This window comes from Lynx canadensis, chromosome A3, assembly GCF_007474595.2.
Source record: "Lynx canadensis isolate LIC74 chromosome A3, mLynCan4.pri.v2, whole genome shotgun sequence".
Taxonomy (NCBI): domain Eukaryota; kingdom Metazoa; phylum Chordata; class Mammalia; order Carnivora; family Felidae; genus Lynx; species Lynx canadensis.
This window is the reverse complement of record NC_044305.1, coordinates 18807715-18832481: the sequence shown is the minus strand read 5'-3', so window position 1 is coordinate 18832481 and position 24767 is coordinate 18807715. Positions and strand designations below refer to the sequence as shown.

Here is a 24767-nt window from a genome sequence, read left to right as displayed (position 1 = left end):
GATTAAAGGACCATGGGGCACCTGGGTGGCTCAGTCGGTTAAGCGGCCGACTTCGGCTCAGGCCATGATCTTACGGTTCGTGAGTTCGAGCCCCGTGTCGGGCTCTGGGCTGACTGCTCAGAGCCTGGAGCCTGTTTCAGATCCTGTGTCTCCCTCTCTCTGACCCTCCCCCATTCATGCTCTGTCTCCCTCTGTCTCAAAAATAAATAAACGTTAAAAAAAATTTTTTTTAAAAAAAGGACCAGTTTGTGGCCAGTGAGCACATACTTTTAATGTTTATTTATTTTTGAGAGAGAGCACGCACAACTGGGGGAGGGGCAGAGAGAGAGGGATAGAAAGAATCCAAAGCAGGCTCCAAGCTGTCAGCCCAGATCCTGACGCGGGGCTTGAACCCACAAACTGTGAGATCATGACCTGAGCCGAAGTCCGATGCTCAAGTGACTGAGCCACCCAGGCACCCCAGCAGATTTTTTAATTAGCCATCTATTTGTTTATTTCTCCCCACATTGTTCCAGAAGAACTTGAGGCAACTTTAAGGAATATGGACTGCAGAAGTCAGGGAAGAGAGATGGTTGTGAATATGATCCTGGGCTGGGGCGTCCATGCTGCCACCGAGGGCCCTTTCAGCAGATAGCCACGACAGCATAACCAAATCCCAGGACCCTCTCTGGTGACTCCGAGGTCTACACTACACTGACAGCCCCGGGTTGGGCAGAGCCTGCCTCTCAGGGTTCTGGTGAGAATCCCCTGAGTTAACCCATGCAACATCCTGGCACAGAGCAAGTTCTCAATAAATGTTCGCTAGTGTGGTCAGAACACAGGGCTGAGGTGGACCCGAGGGCCCGTTCGGAAGGGGCAACGAGCAATGTGGACTGGCATTTTCTCACTGGCCAAACCAGCACATCTTTCCCCCATGAGCAGCCCCCACCCCCAAATCAGAGCCAGAAGATGTTCAATTGCATCAGGCTGGGATGGCCACATCCACTCCATCAAAGCTGCCCTGACCAGCAGCTCCAGGGATCACAGAAGCCCGCTGGCTCCAACCCCCTCTTCTTAGAAGGTGCCCAGATGGACCCTGCCAGACTGACCTCAGCCCTCAGGGTGCCTCTTTTTCTTCATACTGCTGAATGTATTCGGCCAGATGAGGAAAAGTCCACAAGATATGATCCGCAATGACCATGCATGGGTGTGTTTGGGGTTGTATTAGCTTTCTGTGTGTATTGTAACAACCGAATCACTTAAACAACGCATGTTATCTTATAGTTCTGCAAGTCGGACCTGAGCTCAACTCAAGGTGTCAGCAGAACTGTCTGGAGGCTGGAGGGGAGAATCTTTTCCTTGCTTCTAGCAGCTGCCTGCATTCCATGGCTCATGGCCCTCCTGCATCTTTAAGCCTGCAATCACAACACATGATTCTCTCTTTCTTTTTTTAGTTGATTTATTTATTTTGAGAGAGAACGTGCATGTGGGGGGGGGGGGATGGGCAGAGAGAAAAAGGAGAGAGAATCCCAAGCAAGCTCCACGCTATCAATGTGAGCTCCATACGGGACGCAACCCCAAGAACAGTGAGATGACGACCTGAGCCAAAAGCAAGAGTCCAACGCTTAACCAGCTGAGCCACCCAGGCGTCCCATAACATGATTCTGTTTCCTGTCTTCACATCTCCTCCTCTGACTCTGACCCTGTCTCCCTCTTATCGTAGCCTTGCAATTACATTGGGCCCACCTGGATAATCCAGGATACGCTTTCCATTTCAAAATCCTTAATCACAAAAGTTCCTTTTGCATGAGGTAACATATCCATGGGTTCTGGGGATGAGGACAGGGACATCTTTGGCGGGGACATTATTCTGCCTAGCACAGGAGCCTAGTGTTAAAAGTTCCTAGGATGTTGTAAATCCCCTGCTCTCTGCTCTATCGAGAGGGGAAACTTTGGAACAAAACAAGCCCTGCCTCTCAATTCAAAGAAATTTCGGTAAAATGCCACATGAGAAGATTTTAAAAAAGCGAGAAGGGGGTGAATCACCTATTTGGATCCTTCTAGAGTTTGGACAAAATATTACACCCACTCCCTGTGGTCGCAACATTCACCTGTGACACCAGCCCAGAGGCGAGGGTAAATGACAGCAATCCGGTATCAAGTTTTCACCTGCTGGGGGAAGTCCAGGCGCTGTGAAAGACTTCGCCATACCTCTTTGTTCACTTATGATTAAAAACATCAGTTCTGGGGCGCCTGGGTGGCGCAGTCGGTTAAGCGTCCGACTTCAGCCAGGTCACGATCTCGCGGTCCGTGAGTTCGAGCCCCGCGTCAGGCTCTGGGCTGATGGCTCAGAGCCTGGAGCCTGTTTCCGATTCTGTGTCTCCCTCTCTCTCTGCCCCTCCCCCGTTCATGCTCTGTCTCTCTCTGTCCCCAAAAAAAAATAAATAAACGTTGAAAAAATATATATATAAAAACATCAGTTCTTTACCAACTGAGATGGCCCAAAGGAACAATGGCCTGTGAGTCATTCTGAGAGGCCGCTTTCCAGCTCTGCAAAAGGTATAAGCCAGACCCAAAGGAAAAGGTGTCGAGTGCCTAGGGTCCCTGATGCATGTCCTGTGTCCCACTTTGTCTGACTTGCTGGCTCTGGGTCTGGACTTCAAGTCACAGTGAAGGACCAGTGAGCCAGAGAGGCTCAGGAGACCCTCCAGTCCCCAGCCTGTGAAAGCCACCACAGCTGGGAACCAATCAAGTATCCCTCTCGTAAAAACGGTTCTTTTAGTTGCAAGTCATAAATCTCCTCTTGTTTAAGTGACAGGTTGATCGTTGCCTTGCTCGCAGGAGACACATCTATAGGAAGATCAAGCTTCATGGTCTGAAGGAGAAAGTTGGTCAAATACCAAGTTCAAAACCAAACCTATTAATCACTGGTCAGGAGTGTGGAGAGAAGGCCATGCTGTGGAGTGGAGACCCCTCTAGGGACTCAAACCCAGGTTTGACACCCAGAAACTGTCGTGTCTCCACCCTGCTCCAAACAGACTGGGCTGACCCCTCCATTTAACTCTCAGAGGCAATCTTGTTACTCTCACTTCCATGTTCTTGAGATGCCCACTTCACCGTGTCCCTCAAGAACCAACAATTCCAGAGTAAAAAAGGTAAAAAAAAAAAAATTAGGAAGGTGAAGAAATAGGGACAAACGGGAAATGGGAACAGGAAAAGTAAGAGCAACCAGAGGTGAGGTTAGTACAGACAACACAGCTTAGCATCCTAGGCACTTAGAAAGCATGGGCCACAAATCTGGACTCTGAGCTTCCTAGAAACCATTGTGAAAAGGGAAACACATGATTCATAAGATCTGTCAGCTAAAAGCGAAATCGTTTCCCCCTGACGAAAATGCCTTTTCCCATCATGAAAATGTGGAAGAAATTTGTTCTGGAGTTCTCATGAAGAGGCCACTGTAGACAAAATGAACACTATCCTCAGCAAGATCTTGACCGTAAATCCAGAAGCCGGTTTCCTAGAGTTGTTATTTATAACTCTTCTTCTTTTTTTTTTTTATTTTTATTTTTTGAGAGAGAGTGTGTGTATGCACAAATGGGGGGGGGGGGGGGCAGAGAGAGGAAGACACAGAATCTGAAGCAGGCTCCAGGCTCTGAGCTGTCAGCACAGAGCCCAGCGTGGGGCTCAAACCTACCAACAGTGAGATCATGACCTGAGCCAAAGTCAGATGCTTAACCACTGAGCCACCCAGGCACCTCAGATTTATAACTCCTCCTGATGAAGGTCCACAGTAGAAAGTTGAAGGATCATTTAGTGAAAAACAGTTACTTCCTGGTCCATCCTCCAAGATTGAGTGCTATGAAACACCTGTTCAGATAAGGGTTACTAAGAATAAGCAGTTAAGTGATAGAAATGGTCCTTTATGAGTTTATGAGTTTGGCAGATGCATAAATGTTTGTCTCCATGCTTCCTGCAAGTTGGAAGCTGGTTCCAGATGCTTGATTAGAGTTGGGTTCAATCCTCTTGGCTACATTCTCAGTGGGCTTGTGAAACAGACACGGACGGGTATGAACTATCAACAACCACACAGAAATATGGATGAAGTTCACCCACATAATGTTGATCAAAAGAAACTAGGGGCGCCTGGGTGGCTCAGTCGGTTGAGCGTCTGACTTCAGCTCAGGTCATGATCTCATGGTTCATGGGTTTGAGCCTTGCATCGGGCTCTGTGCTGACACTCAGAGCCTGGAGCCTGCTTCAGATTCTGTGTTTCCCTCTCTCTCTGCCCCTCCCCTGCTCATGCTCTGTCTCTCTCTGTCGCTCAAAAATGAATAAACATTTTTTAAAAAAATTTTTTAAAGAAATAAAGAAACCAGACACCAAAATGTATATACTGTATGATTTCAAGTACTTAGAAGTATAAAAGCTGAGACAACTAAAATACCCTTTTAGCAGTCAGAATAGTGGATAACCTTGGGAAATAGTGACTAGGGGGAGTGTGAAAGCTTCTGGGATGCTGACAGTAGGTGTTTGATACACGGACGTGCTTAGTTTGTGAAAATTCTTGTGATACGGGCACTTCTCTCCATGTATGTTATACCACTTCCATAAAAGGTTTTTTAAAGTGCTCTCAAGTCATTATAGCACAAATTTAACATTAGGGGTGGTGTTTGGGGGGACAAGGCCTCAATCTGTGATCAAGTTTAGAGATCATTCTAGGGATGAAGTCTAGGCTCAGCTGAGATAAGGTTTAGGGTGGACCCAGGGTCAAGACCCACCTGTGGCTGGATCACGGCTCACCCTAGCATGAGGGCTTCTCTCTCCCTGACATCAGCTTGACCGCTGCCATTCCCAGGTCTGACCACTTGATGTCTCCACTCAACAAACTGCTGAAGGAGGAGACCAGCCTGGATAGAGCTGCCTGGACCCATAATGGCCCTGAGCTGGGCGAGGTTGGAGGCCACAGCACAGAGCATGCCTGGGAAACACCAGAGAATTAATCCAACTAGAGCAGAGCTGGCCAGTCTGGGGCTGAGGTCCAGGCCACATGGAACAGTGGGCAGCAGTAGAGGAGAACGCAGAGGCAAGGCCTGCTCACAAGCCCTAGCTTTGTCCCCTACCTCAGTCAACGTTATTTCATTCACTCATTCACTCCTTCATTCATTCATTCATTCAACTATTATTGAGCCCCTGCTCTGGGCCCAGCATTGAGGATTCGAGGAGGGCAAATGGGCCACAGTCCCTGTCATCACAGAGCTCACGTGATACTCACACCTCCTCTCTCCTTTCCTGGTCTCTGAACACATCTCCCTGCCCAGCGTCCACACTGCTCTCCAAGCCCAGAAGAACTCCTAGTATTAGCATCCACCTGCCAACAAGCTTCTCAGTTCAAACCACCTCTCCCATTAGGATATGTGTGTCTTTCCCATTAGGATACATGTCCAAAGGGCAGCAGCCTCATCCGCCTTGTAGACCCTGCTGTTCTCAGGGTCTGGCCTGGAGTAGATGACCAATAAATATTTGTTGGATGGAAATGGTTCAAATGGTTTCCTGTGCAACCAAGCAGAACAGAGCAGGAGGCATCTTGTGGTCTGGGGAACCCGGCTCCCCAAATCTTGTGATTCTGAAGGAAGCCTCTGACAGGACGGTTCACAGGGTGGGTGTGAGTGCCTGAATAAGACTGAGAGCTGGAGGTTTCCAGGCCACAGAAGAACAGTGCTGTCAGCCTGGCTCACAGACCCTAGGGCAGTTCCACTTCCCCTTTTTCAAAAGTAAACATGGTGGGGGAGGGAAGGGGCAGGCTTCCGCACCACCCCCTCATGGGCCAGCGACCAGGCTGCAGGAACAGGAAATATGAGCCAGCAGAGATTAAGTAGGAGCCAGCTGGGGGTGCCCTGCCTTCCTCAGCCTCTCAGCAGCCTACAAGCCACGTCGATCCAAGCTTGGCAGGTGATAAAGGGCAGATGGACCAGCTGGATTGGGGCCTGCTAGGACCTCGGGGGAAAGACCTGGGGAATGAGGCAGATCATGACTTTGGGGGAAACAGGCCGGAGGGAAGGGGGTGAAGAGCTGGAGCTGTAGGCAGGTGCTACCTAGAAGAGGGAGGAGGGAGTGAGAGCCTGAGACCCAGGCTTGGATGGCCACATGGATGCGGGCAGCTACCCTGGACCTTCAGATGACCAGTTTGGGCCTGTTTCCTTGGGCACCAGGGATGGGGTTTTAGCATGGGGCCTCCAGCATTGGGGTCTTCATTCTGCTGCCCTACGCCTATCCAATCACATCTGCACATGCTGCTCCCCGGGGGTTAGAGTGGGCCAGCATGGTCCAATGGAACTTCCTGCAATGATGGAGATGTTCTCCAGCTAGGCCCTCCAGCATGACAGCCACTAGCCACCCAGACCAGTAGCTACTATACTGGCCAGCATAGCTCTAGACTCAGCGTAGGATGAGCAAAGTCATCTTTTCTCCTTCTCCCTCTTCCCACACTCATGTTCAATTCTTCCTCTTATCCCTCAAGCTCTCAGTCAATAACCATGTTGTAATGGGTTTGAATTTCACAGGCCATGAACAAAAATGAATATACAAAATTCTTTATTTTTCTATAATTGAAGGTAATATCTATCCCAAGTATCCATTCAGGCTAAATGCAGTCAAGTGAGCGTTTCCTCCCTCTTTTCTCTCAGAGTACCTCTCAGGCTCAGGGCAGGACAGAGTGTATAGGTGGGCCCCAAGCCCTAGGAGGGGGGCAACATTTGGAGCCTGTGGGCGCCATTGTCCATGCTGGCATCCAGCTACTATAAGTCCATGTCTCATTCATTCAACCTCTTCTTTAATCTCCAAACTTCATCTCTGGGTTCTACCATGCCTACCGTTCCTGCAGGGGCAGGAGGGACAGGCACAGAATCCCTTCTTGAAATGCATCCCAGCATCAAACCCAATTGTTCCCACCTGCCCACACACTCTGCTACTTCCTATCCCTTGTTAAGGGTGATCGAATACCTCCTATGTACCTGGCACATTCTAAGCACTACAAAGCATCTTCCCAGCCACTCTCGAAGGTAATTACTGTTATCATACCCATTTTGCAGGTGAGAAACTGAGGTATAGATAGGAAATGTGAAAAAAAAACCCACGCAGAAAGCATTGAAGGGCCAGGACTTCAAAATAAATTCCGGATAAACTTACCCAAAAACACTACTTCTGGGAGTTGATCCCAAAAGCTGTGGACAAGATATAGCTTGTTATAGCACTCGTAGTAATAGCAAATGTTTAGGAACTACCCACATGTTCATCAACAGAGGAGTAGGCAAATAAATAGTGGTGCATCTACACAAGAAATACTTCGTGGCTGTAAAAAGGAATGAGAGCTATCTCTATACACTGTCATAGAGCAATCTTCAGAATACATTGTTTTCTTTTATCTTTTTTAATGTTTTATTTATTTTTGAGACAGAGAGAGAGCATGACCAGGGGAGGAGCAGAGAGAGGGAGACACGGAATCCGAAACAGGCTCCAGGCTCTGAGCTGTCCACCCAGAGCCCGATGCGGGGCTCAAACTCACAGACTGTGAGATCATGACCCAAGCTGAAGTTGGATACTTAACCAACTGAGCCACCCAGGCGCCTCCAGAACACATTGTTAAATAAAAGTATATATGATATGTTACAATTTATGTAAGAAAGGTGGGATATAAATATACATATATACATAAAAACTTATAGATTGTTTAATTACAGAAAAAAAAACACCTTTTTTTTTTAAGTAGCCTTCACGCCCACCACAGAGCCCAACATGAGGCCTGAACTCACAACCCTGAGATCATGACCTGAGCTGAGATCAAGCGTTGGACGCTTAACCAACTGAGCCACCCACGTGCCCCAACAACAACAACAAAAAACTTAAAACAAAATGATTACAAATGGGAGAGGAAGACCTGGAGGGGAGGGAACATGTATAGAAGCTATACTTACCTGAATATACCTTATTTTGAAGATTTGGCTATGGAATGGTATAAATGTTCTACATAATTATTAAAGCAAAATTGAATTTTAAGTAAAGTAATCCCTAAAACTTAAAAGCAAAATGAAACAGATGTATCAAACTATGAATTAAATTGGTAGTATAACCACTTAAAAATTTTTTTTACATTTATTTATTTTTGAAACAGAGAGAGAGCATAAGCAGGGGAGGGGCAGAGAGAGAGGGAGACACAGAATCTAAATCAGGCTCCAGGCTCCGAGCTGTCAGCACAGAGCCCGACGCGGGGCTCAAACCCACAAACCGCAAGATCATGGCCTGAGCCGAAGTCGGACACTCAAACGACTGAGCCACCCAAGGCGCCCGGTAGTGTAACCACTTAGAAAAGAATTATTTTGAGTAGCTTTAGACACAATAATTTGATTGTCTATTCCTATCGGAATATAGTCAAAGGACATGAAGAAGAGCAAAAAAAAGAAAAAGAAAGGTTTTTAATATTAAAATGTTTCCAGATATCATATTGTTAATAAAATTGTTATTTTTATACATCAGAGGCTAAAGCAAATAAATCTAATGTTTATTGACTTTAGAAACCAAAACTCTTGGGGGTCCCTGGGTGGCTCAGTCAGGTAAGCATCTGACTTCAGCTCAGATCATGATCTCACAGTTTGTGGGTTCGAGGCCCACGTTGGGCTCTGTGCTGACAGCTCAGAGCCTGGAGCCTGCTTCAGATTCTGTGTCTCCCTCTCTCTCTGCTCCTCCCCTGCTTATGCTCTGTCTCTCTCTCTCTCCTTCAAAAATAAATAAAAACATTTATAAAAAGAAAGAAAAAAGAAACCAAAACTCTTGGGCTAAGAGAAAAGAAATATAAAACAGAAGAAATTTAGTAAAAACTCTGAAAAGGAACTATCAGTGTGAACTCAAGATCTCTTTTTAAAAAATTCTGGGGGCACCTGGGTGGCTCAGTCTGATGAGCATCCGACTCTTGATTTCAGCTTAGGTCATGATCCTAGGGTAGTGGGATAGAGCCCCATGCTGAGTGTAGAAACTGCCTGAGATTCTCTCTTTCTTTCTTCCTCTGCCCCTCTCCCCTTGCTCCCGCTCTCACACTCTCATGCTCTAAATAAATAAATAAATAAATAAATAAATAAATAAATAAATAAATTCTGTATCCACTGAAAAGGCCTAGAAACAATTACCAATATAGTAGCTATGAGCAACCCTAGGTAAAAAAGTGTGAAAGGTCAAAATACCATTTCCCATAAAAGAACCAGGGCTCCTTGGAGAAATGGCTGCCTTGAGGTCTGGGGCGAAAAAAATGTACAAGATATACCTGGAACATCTTGTCATTCCAGAAAGCAAGGAAGCTATACGGTCATGTCAAAAGAGCTCAGAAGCCAATGTGAAGAAGCTCTAGCTGGCCAAAGATGAGACTATTTAAGCAACAATATGGTTTAAAATCAAACCAGTTTAAAATCCATGAATTCATATGAAAGAGAGAAAGAAAGAAAGAAAGAAAGAAAGAAAGAAAGAAAGAGGGGAGGAAAGGAGGAAGGGAGGAAGGAAGGAAGGAAAAAGAAAAAGGGAAAGGAAGAGAGAGAGAAAGAAAACCTCATTGGATTTCCCTTGAACATGTTAGGAAACCTACTCATCATTTGAAAATTGGTCAATGAAAAAACCAAGCATTTTCCTACTTTTCCTATATGAACTGAATTTCACTGTAACTGAATCTCATTGTAATCAAATAATTGGTTAGAGAAAAGTTCCCTGATCAAAGTGTTTCTGCTAATAAATGAAAACAAAATTTTAACAATTAGAATTTTGCATTTTGTATTTTGCAAACTTTAACAAAACATTGGATTTGGGCCACGCTTATCAGTCGCTAGGAGTTTCACAGAAAGAAAGATAAATATGTGATGTGTCTCCTGATACAGGTATACAACGTCACCTGTGAGGTATTTTTGCTGAAAAAACACTTAACCTGACCCTAGCAAGAGTCTAGTCACGTGGAATAAAGGCGTTAGGGAGTATATTAAATGATACCACAGGGATACAATTAGCAAAATCCAGAATGTGGGAAACTCCACAGGACAAATACCTCATTCCTTCAAAAAATAAATTGAAGACAAAGAAAGGGAGAATTCCTGTCTACTCCTCTCCCACACATTCCACTTTATAAAGAGAGAGCGTTTGGGGCACCTGGGTGGCTCAGTCAGTTAAGTGAAAGGCTCTTGATTTTGGCTCAGGTCATGATCTCACAGTTAGTGAGTTCGAGCCCTGGGCCGAGCTCTGCACTGACAGCTTGGAGCCTGCTTGGGATTCTCTCTCTCTCCCTCTCCCTCCCTCTGTCTTTCTCTCTCTCAAAATAAATAAATAAACGTTAAAAAAAATAAAATAAAAAGAGAGAAGGGGAGGGAAAACCTATAGGTTGAAAGAGACTTAAGAGACATATCAACGCAATGTATATATTGCAGTGCATCCTATGTTTTAAACTTAGGCAACAACTGCGTATATTTCTACACTGACTGCATGTTTGATAATATTAAGAATTTGTTGTTGATTTTTTAGGTGATAATGATTTTGTGGTTACATGTTTCAAGTTCTTTTATTTATTTTATTTTAAAAAAAATTTTTAACATTTATTATTGAAAGACAGAGAGAGCCAGCATGAGTGGGGGTGGGGGGGGCAGAGAGAGAAAGAGACACAGAATCCGAAGCAGGCTCCAGGCTCTGAGCTGCCAGCACAGAGCCTGACGTGGGGCTCGAACTCACAGCCTGTGAGATCATGACCTGAGCCGAAGTTGGACGTTTAACCAACAGAGCCACCCAGGCGCCCCTCAAGTTCTTCTCTTTTAGAGAGACATAAGGAAACATTTACAGATGAAATTATATGATGTCTGAGACCTACATCCAAATAACCCAAGAAAGCAGAGGAACAGATGGGCGTATAATAAGTTCATCCCTGGGTTTATAACTGTTGAAGCTGGGTGATTGGTACATTTCATTATATTATTTTCCCTACTGTTGCATATACTTAAAATTTCCTATAATAAAGTTTTAAGGGAAAAAAAATAACATTAATTTATTTTTGTTCCTTGTGCATTTCTTCTGTCAAAACTACCTCTGAGGCCAAAGGTACTAGTGTAAACCCGAGAAAGGTAAAGGAATAAGAGACTTTGTAGAAAGAAAGAAAGAAAGAAAGGAAGAAAGGAAGAAAGAAAGAAAGAAAGAAAGAAAGAAAGAAAGAAAGAAAGACAGACATGGGCTAATACTCCAAACATTTTTTTAAATTGAGATGGAGTTCAACTAACATAAAATGAACCATTTTAAAAATATTCAGTTCAGGGGTGCCTGGCTGGCTCAGTAGGAAGAGGATGCGACTCTTGATGTCGGGGGTCGTGAGTTCGAGCCCCACGTTGGGTGTAGAGATTACTAAAAAAAATAAATAAACTTTAAAAATATACAGTCCAGGGGCTCCTGAGTGGTTCAGTCGGTTGAGCATCAGACTTCGGCTCAGGTCATGATCTTGCACTCGTGGGTTCAAGCCCCGTGTCGGGCTCTGTGCTGACAGCTCAGAGCCTGAAGCCTGCTTCAAATTCTCTGTCTCCCTCTCTCTCTCTCTCTCTCTCTCTACCCCTCCCCTGCTCGTGCTCTGTCCCTCAAGAAATAAAATAAAACATTAAAAATGTTTAATCATATATATATATATATATATATAGTCCAGCAGCATTTAGTATATTCACTATATTGTACAACCACCACCTCTGTCAAGTTTCAAAATATTTTTGTCTCCCCCAAAAGGACACCCTATACTCATAGGCAGTCCCTCACTCCCCAGCCACTGTCAACAACCTGTCTGCTTTCTGTCTCCGCGGATTTACCTATTCTAGATATTTCATATAAATGGAATCATATAATATGGGACCTTTTTATGTGAAACTGTGTCCAGCCACACATTTGCCAAGTTCTGTTATGGACCAGGCACTGGCTAAGGACTAGAGATAAGATAGTGAAAGGACAGACGTGATCTCTGCCTTCATGGGGCCTAAGAGACTGCCATTACCCAAATAAATAGTCAACTATCTCATTAAAAATGTGCAGGGGCGCCTGGGTGGCTCAGTCGGTTGGGCGACCGACTTCGTCTCAGGTCATGATCTCGCAGTCGTGAGTTCGAGCCCCACATCGGGCTCTGTGCTGACAGCTCAAAGCCTGAGGCCTGTTTCAGATTCTGTGTCTGCCTCTCTCTCTGACCCTCCCCCGTTCATGCTCTGTCTCTCTCTGTCTCAAAAATAAATAAACGTAAAACAAAAAAAATTTTTTTAAATGTGCAAATGTTACAGGGTTAAGAACGGACTCTAAGAACGGGGCTGGTAAGATGAGGGGGGCTGGCTACTTTGGGGGATGAAGGAAAGCTTCTCAAAAGAAGTGGCATTTCAACTGATCCCTAAAGAATGCCGGGGAATACTCCGGGGGGAAGCTTGGCAAACCTTCTGGCCCAGATCAAAGGGGCAAGCATCGGAAGGTCTAAACAGAGGACTCGTGAAACTCGATGTGTTTGTCTTTGTTTTTGCGGAGGTTTTTATTGACCGAAGTCCACGGTGTACATCCAGTCTCCCTCTTTGTACTGCACAGTTCACGGAGTTTTGGCAAACGCATAACGACATGAGTTCGCCACTACATGTCATACAGAACAGCTTTACTGCCCTAACAATACCCTGTGCTTGACCTAGTTATCCTTCCCTTGTCCCTCCCAGCAGGTCTTTCCACTGTCCCCAGAATTTCTTTCACCTCTTCCAGAATGTCGTAGAGTTGGAATCAGTTGGTACATAATCTCTTCAGACTGGTCTCTTTCATTTAGCAACACGCATGCAAGGTTCTTCTGTGGGTTTTTTCCTCACGTAAAGTTTATCATTTTAACCATTTCTAGGTGCACAGTCCAGTGGAATTCGGTACATTCACACGTCGTGCAGCCACTACCACTGTCCATCTCCAGAACTTAGCTCACTCCTTTTTATTGCTGAATAATATTCCATCGTATGGCTGTGCTATCTGTAGTGCTAGCCACTCGCTTATGGAGAGACTTTTTTTTTTAACGTTTTTTTATTTTATTTTTGAGACAGAGACAGAGCATGAACGGGGGAGGGTCAGAGAGAGAGGGAGACACAGAATCGGAAACAGGCTCCAGGCTCTGAGCGGTCAGCACAGAGCCCGACGTGGGGCTCGAACTCACGGACCACGAGATCATGACCTGAGCCGAAGTCGGCTGCTTATAGATGGTTTGTTTTTATTTTTTTATTTTTTTATTTTTATTTTTATTTTTTTAACGTTTTTTTTATTTTATTTTTGAGACAGAGAGAGACAGAGCATGAACAGGGGAGGGGCAGAGAGAGGGAGACACAGAATCGGAAGCAGGCTCCAGGCTCTGAGCCGTCAGCCCAGAGCCCGACGCGGGGCTCGAACTCACGGACCGCGAGATCGTGACCTGAGCTGAAGTCGGACGCTTAACCGACTGAGCCACCCAGGCGCCCCAAGATGGTTTGTTTTTAAATAAGACCACCGGCTGCCATGTGGAGGACCAGCTGGAGGAGGGCTAAGCAGGGAGGCCGGGAAGCTGGGAAGTGGCTAATGCTGTCGTCTAAGCAGCTTCAACTGGGGTAGTCTCTATGGAAGTGGAGAGCAGTGGACAGATAGGAGAGAACGAGCAGGGTAGAACGGGCAGGATCTGAGGACAGATTAGGTGGGTTAGGGAGAGGGAGGAGTTAGGGATGAGGTCCAGCCTTCCAGCTTGGGTGACTGGCTGGAAGGTGGTGGTGTCACTGACTGAGATGGGGAAATGAGAAAGGAAGGACAGATTTGGGGGGAAACCGCAAGCTCAGCTCTGGAGGCAATGTTTTGAGTTTGAAGCGTCTGATGGATGTCCGAGTAGAAACGTGAAGTGCCCCATCGAACATACGGGTCTAGGGCTCAGACCTCTGTACTCTCCCTTAGCAGACAATCCAGCCAACTGGCCTTAATTCTATTCCTGAAGAGGCCCAGTTTCCTCCAGCCTCAGGACTATGGTGCTGCTGTTCCCTCTGCCTGGAACACTTCCCCTGAGACGGCTCCACAACTAGCTCCTTCTTAACATTCCCATCTCAGGTCAAGTATCACCAAATCAGAGAATCTTTCCTCAGATCCAAGCTGACATCAGCATAAGGAGTGAGCTAGGGATCCACACTAGGGATCAGGTTTTGCTGCAACAATGCTCCATAAAAAAACAGCTTCCAGAAACTCCATGCTTTCTGAGAAAACATTCATTTCTCACCCAGGGGTCTGCGGGGTGGCCAGGGCTCCTCGGGGCTCCCCCAGCTGAGCTGGGCTGCCTCACCGGTCTTGTCACTCTGGGTCCGGGCTGAAGGAGCCCCTGCTGCCTGGGACTCATGGTTCTCATGGCTGAGGACGGTTGCTCAAGATGGGTGAATGGAATACTCGGTGTCTTGGGGCTGGCCTCTGTCACTTCCACACACATTCTTTTAGCCAAAATAAGTCACATGGCTAAGTCCAATATCAACAGAGGGCGGAAGTATATTCTTTCCACACTGAGGAGGGCTGGAGGAAGTAAATATTTGCTCAACAATAACACAAATTACACAGGACCCCACTTGTTTTCCCCCTAGATGGCCATGTTTATGAGTAATCCCCCCATACTCCTAGGAAGTAAGAGTGTGTATGAATGAATGAATGAATGAATGAGGAAATGTACCTTTCAAGGCAGGAAGATTGTCCTCACTCAGTGAGGAACCTGAGGCTCAGATGAGGGAAGTGATTTGCCCAAGGTCACAGAAACCGCCTGTGGTAAGCCCAGCCTGCCTGGCTCCTTAGACTCAGTTCCCTACACAAAGGGAGGGAGCTATTCTCTGGAGCGGGCGTCGTATTACCCACTCCGCCCTCTCGCTTGACAGGGGACAAGTACACCAGAGGGTCTTGCTTATTCAATCTCCATTCTTTCTCTGAAGCCAAGTAGGACCTTGATTCGTCATTTCCGGGTCCCAGATCCCTGAATGATAAGTGTGTGGTGAGAGAATGAGTCATCAGTACAATGGTGGCTTTAATTGCTGATGAAGTGTTCTGTGAAATTCTGTGTCCCGCCCCAACTGTGCCTGCCCCTGAGGTACAGACAGTCATCTCTACTCTGCGGGGGCCTCCCCACAATGTCTGACACAGAGTGGGCCACACAACAGAGCTCAAAAACTAGGCGTAGGCATAGGAAAAGTCTGGAAGGACCCACCTCAGATTAACAGTGTGCACCTCTTTCAAAGCAGGATTCCTTAGGACTTTAACTTGCCTGCTTTATATCTTTATGTAACATCTGAACAGGGCACAATGAGGATAAGTTGCTCCTGCAATCAGAGAGAAAAAAAGGAGTCTGGAAATATTTTAAGTTCCTACTAGCGTGCAAAAAGCTGTCACTTGCTGGTTGGTTGGGAAACTCCTGAAAACCGTCTTCCTTCAGAATCCTATTCCCACATATCGTCAGAAGCCTGTTTTCAGAAACACTGAGTCAATTCCCAACCCGTCCTTCTGTCGGCATGCCAGTGAGCGCCTACCATACGGGAAGAGCTGAGTGAGCCCCCAGGGTGACTGGTGACAGGCTGGGGGACAGGTGGCAGCTAGAGTCAGCAAGCTCTGTGTCCGTGCCTATCGTAGCTGCACTGATGGAGCTGGCCCATGGGCCAGACACTGTGCTAAGTGTTCCACGTGGATTATCACATTTAATCCGCATAACAAGTCAATGTGGTTAGGAGCTATTATTAACCTGTCTTACAGCCGTGGAAACTGAAGTGCAGAGGGGCGAAGAAACTCTCCCAGGGTCACATAACGAGCCGATGGGGGAACCGACATTTGATTCCAGAGCCTGTGCTCTGGAACCACTACCCCACACAGCCTCCCACTAGGAACCTGTCCGAATTCCATAGGCAGGAAGTGGAAGAATCAATCAAGGCTCAGTCAGCTTCCAAAAGATATGCTCTCTGTTTTGTTTTTTTAAGTGTATTTATTTATTAACGTAATCTCTACCCCCAGCATGGGACTCGAACCCATGACCCCGAGATCAAGAGTGGCTCGCTCCTCGAACTGAGCCAGCCAGGTGCCCAGAAAGATATGCTCTTAATTGCTAAGAGGTCCTTCTCCCTTCCACTTTTCCCTATTTCTGGGTCCAACACAAACATGTTGGGTGACATGGGTCACCTCCCTGAGACTCAGTTTCCACAGCTGGAAATGTAGGAACATTGCTTATCCTGGGGAGCTGAGAGGACAGTTCCTCCCGTGGAACATGGTAGGTATCCAGTTAGGATGTATCTATGTTCTTCCTGCTTTCCAGGAGTTCGGTGCAGTTGGCCAAGTGGACACAGGAGCAAGCCTGTCCCGTGAACTCCATGTCCAACGGGTGCATTAAGTGCTGTGGGGCCAGAGGCTGGGCATGGGATGAAAATGTCAGGGGTTACTGTGTATCCAGAAAACTCAGCTGAGGAGAAGCTGAAGTAAACAAGCCCCAGAAGAAGGGGGGGTTACTTCGTCATCCTTCCTGTTTTCCCAGCCTGGCACAGTCCCAAAGCCTCTTAATCTTGTCAGGATTTTGGCCCTTTGCCCCAGGAAGGAGCCGCCAGGAGGCCCAAAGTGAGCCAAGTCTTCAAGGAAGTGATGTCTTCTGTGGGTCAAGAGAAGGAAAGAGGCTTTCTGAGAGCAAGAAGAAGGCAGGGACAGGACCAGGGAGGGTCCAGCTGACAGGCCTCTCCTTGAGCCCATGAAGAAACTGAGGCTTAGAATAGGGCAAGGTTTATTGCTTTGCTAGGCAGGGTGGGAGCCAGCAGCCAGTGCAGTCTTCATTTTGTAGTACCGACTGCTCACTCCCTTCTAACTCTAGGACCACCCAGGAAGGGGGAGCTGCCTTCACTCCCCTTTCCCCCAACTTTTTCTGGCAACATCTCTCTATCGCTGCATTGGAAACTTCAAAAACACAGTTGTGGGCCCATGGGTAGTGAAGGACAAAATGGCAGCTGCAAAGATCATGGTGGGTTTGACCCTGTAGGAAACAGGGATGATAGACCCTCTGGAACAAAGAACCACACTATTCCCCTAGCACCTTCTGTGTGCCTGTGCAATGCCAGGCACATTCAACATGTTACATCATCTGATCATCACACTGATTCTGGGAAGTAGATCATGTCCCCACCTTGCAATGAGGAACCTCAGACTCATAGGGTAGCTGTTTCGTGTCAACTCTCCTTCACCATGGAACTCCCTTCTGAGCTCAGACCTCAATATCCACTTCGCCTCGGGCATCCCCATCTGTACACCCCCACACTACCCCAACTCAACTGGAACGATCCTAAACTCACCATCTTCCCTTCCCACAGCCTCCTGTGGTCCCATCACCACCTCACGACTCAGAAACTAGGATATCAACCTGGACTCCACCCCTCCCCTGGTCTCATCTCCAAGTAGCAGCCTGGACCAGTGGTCCTAGCTCTGACCCTATTTCCCACACACTGGGTTTCCTTAATTCCATGGTTTGTGGTATAGTCCAGACCTTCATCACCTCCCTCCTAGATGACTCCAACAGCTTCAGAATCAGCCATTCTGCCTTCAGTCTGTCCTTACCCCCATCTATGTCTCATCCAAATATCAGGGAGATCTTTCTAAAATGCAAATCTGCCTAGTCTCACCCAACTGAAAAGCCTTCAGTGCCTTCCCAATGTCCTCAAGACAGACCCCTTACTACAGCTTCCCAGGCCCCCCAAATCTTGGCCCATGCTGCCCTCTCTGTTCTCCACTCCCATGCCTCAGCCCTCCTGGAATACCCACAGTTCCTCTTTCACTTCAAGGACTAGGCACATGCTATTTTCACTGCCTTCCTCAGGCTAACTCCTTCTCATCTTTCAGGTCTCAGCTTTGTCACCACTTCCTGACCACCCCCCCCCCCCCCCCCCCCCCCCCCCCCCGCCCCGTAAGCTTTGTGAGCTGTCCCTTCAATGAATTCCCGCAGTTCCCCTGAACTTCCTCCATGACGCTACCAACCCCTCCCCCCCTCCATGTGCCAACTAAGCCTTCATGACCGGCAGGGAAGGCTAGGGCAGCACTTTCCAGCGGAAATATAACGCACGCTGCATGGATAACCATACACTTCCCAGCAGTCACATTTTCGAGAGTAAAAAGAAATTCATTTTAATAATATATTTCAACCTGATTTTTCAAAAACAGCATTTTATTCCCACACAGAGTCAACACAAAATTATTGACATTTTGTGTTCCTTTTGTACTAAGACTTCGAAACCTGGTGTATATTTTACACTCACGGCGCATCTCAGTTTGAAGTCACATTTCAAGTGTTCGATATCCCCATGTGCCAGTGGCTACCAGATTGGACAGTGCAGTTCTGGAGAAGGCTTAAGGCTAGCTGGCCTAGGTCCTGTTCTGAGGGACACTCATTCTGAGAAATATGCATAGGCACTCTATAGAAAAGGATTCTAAGTCAAGTAAGTCTTGAAAACACTGACAAAGTGAGACAGTGTTTCTATGCTTCAAGACCTCCCAGAGTCTTATCTGAGCTCATGTAGGATGTGACACTAGAAACAGACCAGAGAGTGTGGAGCTCTTACCCAACTCACTTGAGCTCAGAGCTCTATTTTCATAAAGTATTTCTGGGGATTAGCATCCACTAGAATGTTCTTTGGTAAATGCTAGTTTAGCCACATCCCTGACTCAGTAAATCCCAGGATCTCCACAGAAAGGATTTGGGGTTCAGGGAGCCTCACATGCCTCTGAGCCTGGCACAGAGAAAGCACCCAAATCTGATTACTGAATTGACTAGTTCTGGGGCGCTGCAGAAGGCAAGACTAGAATCCACGAGCAAAAATTGCAGTATATTTGAGCTCAAACAAGAAAGTTTTCCAGAGGCGTGTGTGTGTTTAAACAGTTTAAAACTTACTTGTCAGATCTGCCTGGAATAGGTAAGCTGATGAGATCATGATTTCTCCATCACTAGGAATGATCAGGCCAGAGTTCTGGAGGACAGTGCTTTCTAGAGTCTCTAATATCCTTATTTCAGAACTAAGAAGAAAAAGGAAAAAGAAAACCAGCAGCAGTAAGCATGAGAACTTGAACTGTAGAGGAAGTGATCAGGTGTGCATGCAGACAGGTGCTGGGCCCTTTGTTGAGAACATACTTTGAGATTCTGGAGCCCCAGCAGAGGGTCAGTTTATAGTTAAAGTCCCTTGGAGGCTACAGTCTCTTGGTTCAATTCCAAAGATTCTTGTTTTTGTTTGTTTGTTTGTTTGTTTTACTTTTTTTTCAATGTGTATTTTTGAGAGAGAAAAACAGAGCATGAGTGGGGGGAGGGGCAGAGAGTGAGGGAGACACAGAATCCGAAGCAGGCTCCAGGCTCCGAGCTGTCAGCACAGAGCCCGACACGGGGATCGAACTCACGAACCACGAGATCATGACCTGAGCCAAAGCTGGATGCTTAATAGACCGAGCCACCCAGGCACCCCTCAATTCAGAAGATTCTTGGTCCGTTTTGCATACAGTCAATTTCTGGTCAATCACTAATTGAATCCATGAATCCTCAGTCAATCAAAATGTGTGCCTAGAGGGTGGACAAGACGATGGTCTGTTTCTTTTAACATTGCTTTTGTCCACAAAAAAGGCAAGACCAACGTGTGCTGTTGGAAGTCATCAGGATAGTGGTTACCCTGGGATAATGGCAGGAAGGAAGCACTAGGGCGGTTTGGGGGTGCTGACAAATTCTGTTTCTTGACTAGGTGCAGGTTACACAAATGTGAAAATTCCTCAAGCCGCACAGTTTCGATATGTGCACCTTTCTGTATGTATATTGCCCTTCAAGTCACAGTTTTAGAAATTGCTTTTGTGACGGTATACTCCTTTATCATGCTAAGAACAAAAGTATGACTATGATTAATACAACTAAAATTATCAGGCTGCTCTGAGATTTGAACTGAGGAGAAAGATGCAGCAGCCAGATGTTTCTCGGGGAGGGTCTGAGCAGTGTTTTTGCTGGCTCAGCTGGCAGCTGGATCCTGGTCATGCTGCAGAGGGACCCCTGACCATCCAGAGACAGGCAGTAGATGGATTGAGGCCAATCATCGTAGAGCCTCCAAGTGTCCATCAATAGGACGCCTGGAAACACCCAGAAGCTAGGGCCTTTATAGCTCGGGTTCTGTGTCCCCGTGCCAAGCACAGGCCTGGTACAGGTGAGTTATCAACTAGATGTCCTCTCCCTTCCTCTTACCTGGATGTCAGTTTTGCCAGTCCCAGAAGTGACCAGGCCTTCTGTCAGAAGTGGCTGTAAGTGCTCCATTTAGGGCCGGCAAGGGTCACAGAGGCTGTCACAGCTGGGCTGAGAGTGGGAAGGGAAACGAAACCTTTTTCATGGCTCACATGTGCTCAAGCAACTGCAAAGAAGCCACCTGTGGTCACTTGAAGTGGTGGATGGGGGAGAAAGAGGGAGCTTCCGAGGAGTGGGGGAGGTGATGAAAAAGGTGCATTTCAGGTGGTAAAGACGGGAGGTTTAAAAAAAACCCAGTAGTTAAGAATAACAGGCAACACACCATGGGGTGGGGCGGTGGAGGCCAGCTTCACGTGGTAGAAGGGGGAAGGTCAAAGCAAACAGCAGTTTATAACAAAGAGGCAACACACCGTGGGGCAGAGGAAAGACACCGTGGACTGAGAGCTCTGTGGGATTGGCAAACGACGTGACCAAGAGTTCTGTCATCTGTAAAAATGGGACAATAATAGTTGCTTCCTCTTGGGGTTGTCGAGAGGATGAAATCAGATGATGCGTGACAAATGTTCAAACCTTGTAGTTGCTGTTAATAACAATAACACCATTGGTAATAATATGGTAGGGAGAAGATTCTGCTGCTGAAAGGAGACTGGGGAGATTGATGTGGAAGCCAATGACAACCAGAAATCTAGAGGGGAGGGGAGAAGGAGAAGAGAGACCATCTACAGGAGGAGTTCTTAACCGGGCTGCACTTGAACATCTATACAAAATGCTGCATTTAAGAGTACATGGGTTTTGGGGGCACCTGGGTGGCTCAGTCCGTTAAACGTCCAACTTCGACTCAGGTCATGATCTCATGGTTCGTGGGTTTGAGTCCCGCGTCAGGCTCTGTGCTGACAGCTCAGAGCCTGGAGCCTGTTTTGGATTCTGTGTCTCCCTCTCTCTCTGCTCCTCCCCTGCTCCTGCTCTGTCTCTGTCTCTCAAAAAATAAATAAATGTAAAAAAAAAAATGTACATGGGTTTTTGGAGGAAGAAGGTCCATAGCCCACACCAGTTTCTCAAAAGGGTCTATGACCCCTCCCCCACAGTTGTTTAAGAATTACTGATCTAGATGGAACACCTGGGTGGCTCAGTCAGTTAACCATCTGGCTCTTGACTTCAGCTTAGGTCATGATCTCATGGTTCATGAGTTTGATTCCCACATGGGGCTGGGTGCAGACAGTGCAGAGCCTGCTTGGGATTTTCTCTCTCCCTCTCTCTGCCCCTCCCTTGCTCATGTGCTCTGTTTCTCTCCCTCTCTCAAAATAAATAAACTTTAAAAAAAATTAAAAAAAAAAAAAGAATTACTGATCTAGAGAAGGGGAAACAGATGGGAAAAGAGGCCCACAATCATCCATGGGATGGAGCAAGCCATCACCATGAAGCCAAGACGTGGGTTTGGGGGTTGGAGGAGAATCTAGAAAGAAGAGGCAAAGGAGAGACTTGGAGAACCTACTGAACACACAGTGGGGGGCGGGGAGGAGTGAGGTAAGGGCAGGTAGGGGGTTGGCTTAGATCCGCCCACCCCTACCCCCCACCGTAGCCTGGAGAAGGTTTGCGGAGGCTGTTGGCTGAAGGCTGGATGAGTGGATGGATGGGCAGGCAGCCCAACCCAGCAGCTGAAGTTGGGGAAAATAGTAGGGCAGACTGCAGATGTGGGGGGTGGGGAGTGGAACAAAGAGACCTTGCCTGTGTGTCTGGGGAACTGCATAGGGATTAAGTGGAGAAATTCTTTCCATTTGCCTAGTGTGATGGGAAAAAACTGTCAGCCAGTATACAGTGTTCTCCATCTGAAATACTTCTGTTTCTGTGGGTGAGGATGTGTAAGACAGGCACTCTGCCAGGGGAAGGGAACTTAGCTGTTCTGTAGCTGTCTTAGGGACACCCCAGGGCAGAGTGGGTGAGCAGAGACCTGTATACCTGACAGTTATGGGTTTCTGTCCCGATTTCATTCATGCATGCATGCAACAAACATTTCTTAAGCATCTACTATGTGCCCAGTGCTCTACCAGGTACTGGAGATGCAACAATGATTAAGAGATGGTCCTTGACTTCAAAAATCTTACAGCTGTCTGGGCAAATGGACCATGACAGTGCAGAACGATAGGTACTGGGGACATGCGCAGGTTGCTATGGGAACAGAGAGGCAGGGCACTCATACCCTCCATGCTTCTGTCTCCTTATCTGCTAAATGAGAACTGTGTTGCTCACTATAAGGGGTTTTCTGGCACATTCCAGGCCCCTGTTTGACACTTGTCAGGAGCTCATTGCAACCTGGGATTAATTAATTTATTCCACAAATATTAACTGAGTACCCTATGTGTGCCAGGCACTGCTGTAGATGCTAGAAACTCAGCATTAAATGAAGCAAACAAAAATCCCTACCTTCGTCAAGATTATATTCTAGGAGAAGGAAAATCAACAATAAGCAAATAAGTAAAATATTTAGTAGGTTCGATGGTGACAAGTGACTTGGTGACAAATAAAGCCTAGATTAAAGGTGGGGAAGTGATGAGGGGAGGGGGTTGTGACTTTAAACAGAGCAGTCAGAAAAGTCTCACTGGAAAGGAGATATTTTAGCAAGGATCTGAGAGAGGTGGGAAGTAGGCCGTGGAGATGTCTGGGGGAAGGACGTTCCAGGCAGAAAAGCTCTCAGATGCAAAGGTGCTGAGGCGGGAGGGTGAGTGGTGTTGACAAGCAATGTCAGAAGGCCAGTGTGGCTGGAGAGGGGTGGTCAAGGTGAAGGGCACTAGCAGAGGAGAGGGGCCTCAAGGGCCATTGTAAGTTTTTTGAATTCTACCTTGAATGAGATGGGAGCCATTGGGAATGTTTGAGCTATGGGGCGATGAGATCTGACATTTTCGAAGAGTCAGTTGTTCTGAGGATGTTCCATGGAAAGACAATATGGGGGCAAGGATACCAGTTAGGAGGCCCCTGCGCTAAAGCCAGTGGAGATGATGAAGGCTCCGGCTAAGGGGAAGCAGAGGGAAAAGGGAGAGATATTTAGCATCTGGATATTTGAAGGGGGTGTCCCCTAGATTTGATGACAGATTGGAGATGGGGGACCATTAACTGTGATGGGGGCAAACCAGGGAGGGGCAGGTTTGGGAAGAAAGAAGTGTGGTTGGAGGTGTGTGTTTAAGAAGCCCACTGGGGGAAAAAAGCCCACTGGAAACCCAAATAGTGATGTTGGGTATTCTGCTGGGTATACAAGTACAAGGCAGGAGCAAGGTCTGATTACAGATGTGAACTTAGGGCTTCTCCATATGTAATTGCTGCTTAAAGCCACCAGGATGAGGGTGAGATAGTGAATGAGGGAATGAAGAGAAGTGTGAGGATTGAGCTCAGGGGCTTTCCAATATCCAGCAATGGTGGCCTCACCTGCTTTGAATTTGGAGGTTCCAAGGCTAGACTTGGACATTCTATAAGGTTTTGTGCAAATGTTTTCCCAATGTTCTGTCTCCCAGTCCTGAATACACATGCTCACCAGAAAGGAAAAGTCTGCAGAGGAAAAAAAAAAAAATCAATTTGAAATAGATTGTGTCGCCATCTCCCCCCCCCCCCCCGCCCCTCACAAATAATAGGACATCCAGGCTCTGGGTTGGTAGAGGCATTTAGAGTTTCTACTTTCTGCCATCAAACTTTTGAGCCTGGGCTCCTGTAGAGAGTCTGCCTGGCTTCCCAGCCCCAAGGACTGTCTCATGAAGCTCTAAGACACTGTCTTGTAATTGATGCTTACTTATATATCTCCTCTTCTGGGACTGTGGTTCCTCTAGTCCATCACAGCACTACCAGGGGCTGGCACCAAACAGGAATCTGGAAATGTTAGTGGACTTAACAACATCATTGCAAAACCTGAGGAGGAACATCTATCCTCCAAATTGTGGGTATCTTTCTCTAGCTCCATCACCAGAGCTGGTATTTGTTCTGGCGAACCCTTTCCTTAGCACCTGCTAAGTCCTGAAAAGGTAGAGACAGATTACGCACCGCTGGACTCTGCCCTTTGGGAGGAGAATATTCCCAGACGCCTGGATGAGCCATCCTGAAAAACGAGTTCTCTGAGTCAACCCTTGAGTGAGTTCTGGTGGGAAAGGGCCCAGAATATTTGAAGCAGCCTGTGGCTTCTGAGAGGCAAAAAGAAGTGTCTCCTCCAAAGGGACCTGCCTCCTTATCTCACGCAGAAAGATAAGGAAGCATATAGGCTCAATTGTGCTAGCATTTTGTCAAAAGGATTGGGGCGGTTCAAAAGACCCTGAACTAGAAATAATTTTTTTCTCGTTCTTATTAGATATGAGTATGTTTTGCCCATCATAAAACAAAAAGCCTCTTAACCCTAGATTATTCTAATTACTGTATGTTCCCCCTCCTGTTTATAGCTAAACCTCTTGAACAACTTGTCTAAACTTGCTATCCTCCACTTCCTCACTTTTTATTCACTTCCTAACTCAGACTCATCCCTAAAGTAAGGCTTTCCTTCCAGGTCCAGCCAGAT

At 46.8% G+C, this 24767-nt stretch overlaps 1 protein-coding gene across 1 annotated transcript in view; it reads left to right on the top strand.

Moving 5' to 3' along the window:
* The first annotated feature begins 22891 nt into the window (after nt 1–22891).
* Nucleotides 22892–24767, top strand: part of LOC115509840 — a 42032-nt gene continuing 40156 nt past the window's right edge. The window contains exon 1 of the mRNA XM_030309102.1: nt 22892–22955. Coding sequence (XP_030164962.1) covers nt 22892–22955 — 64 coding nt within the window. The remainder of the gene's footprint in view (nt 22956–24767) is intronic.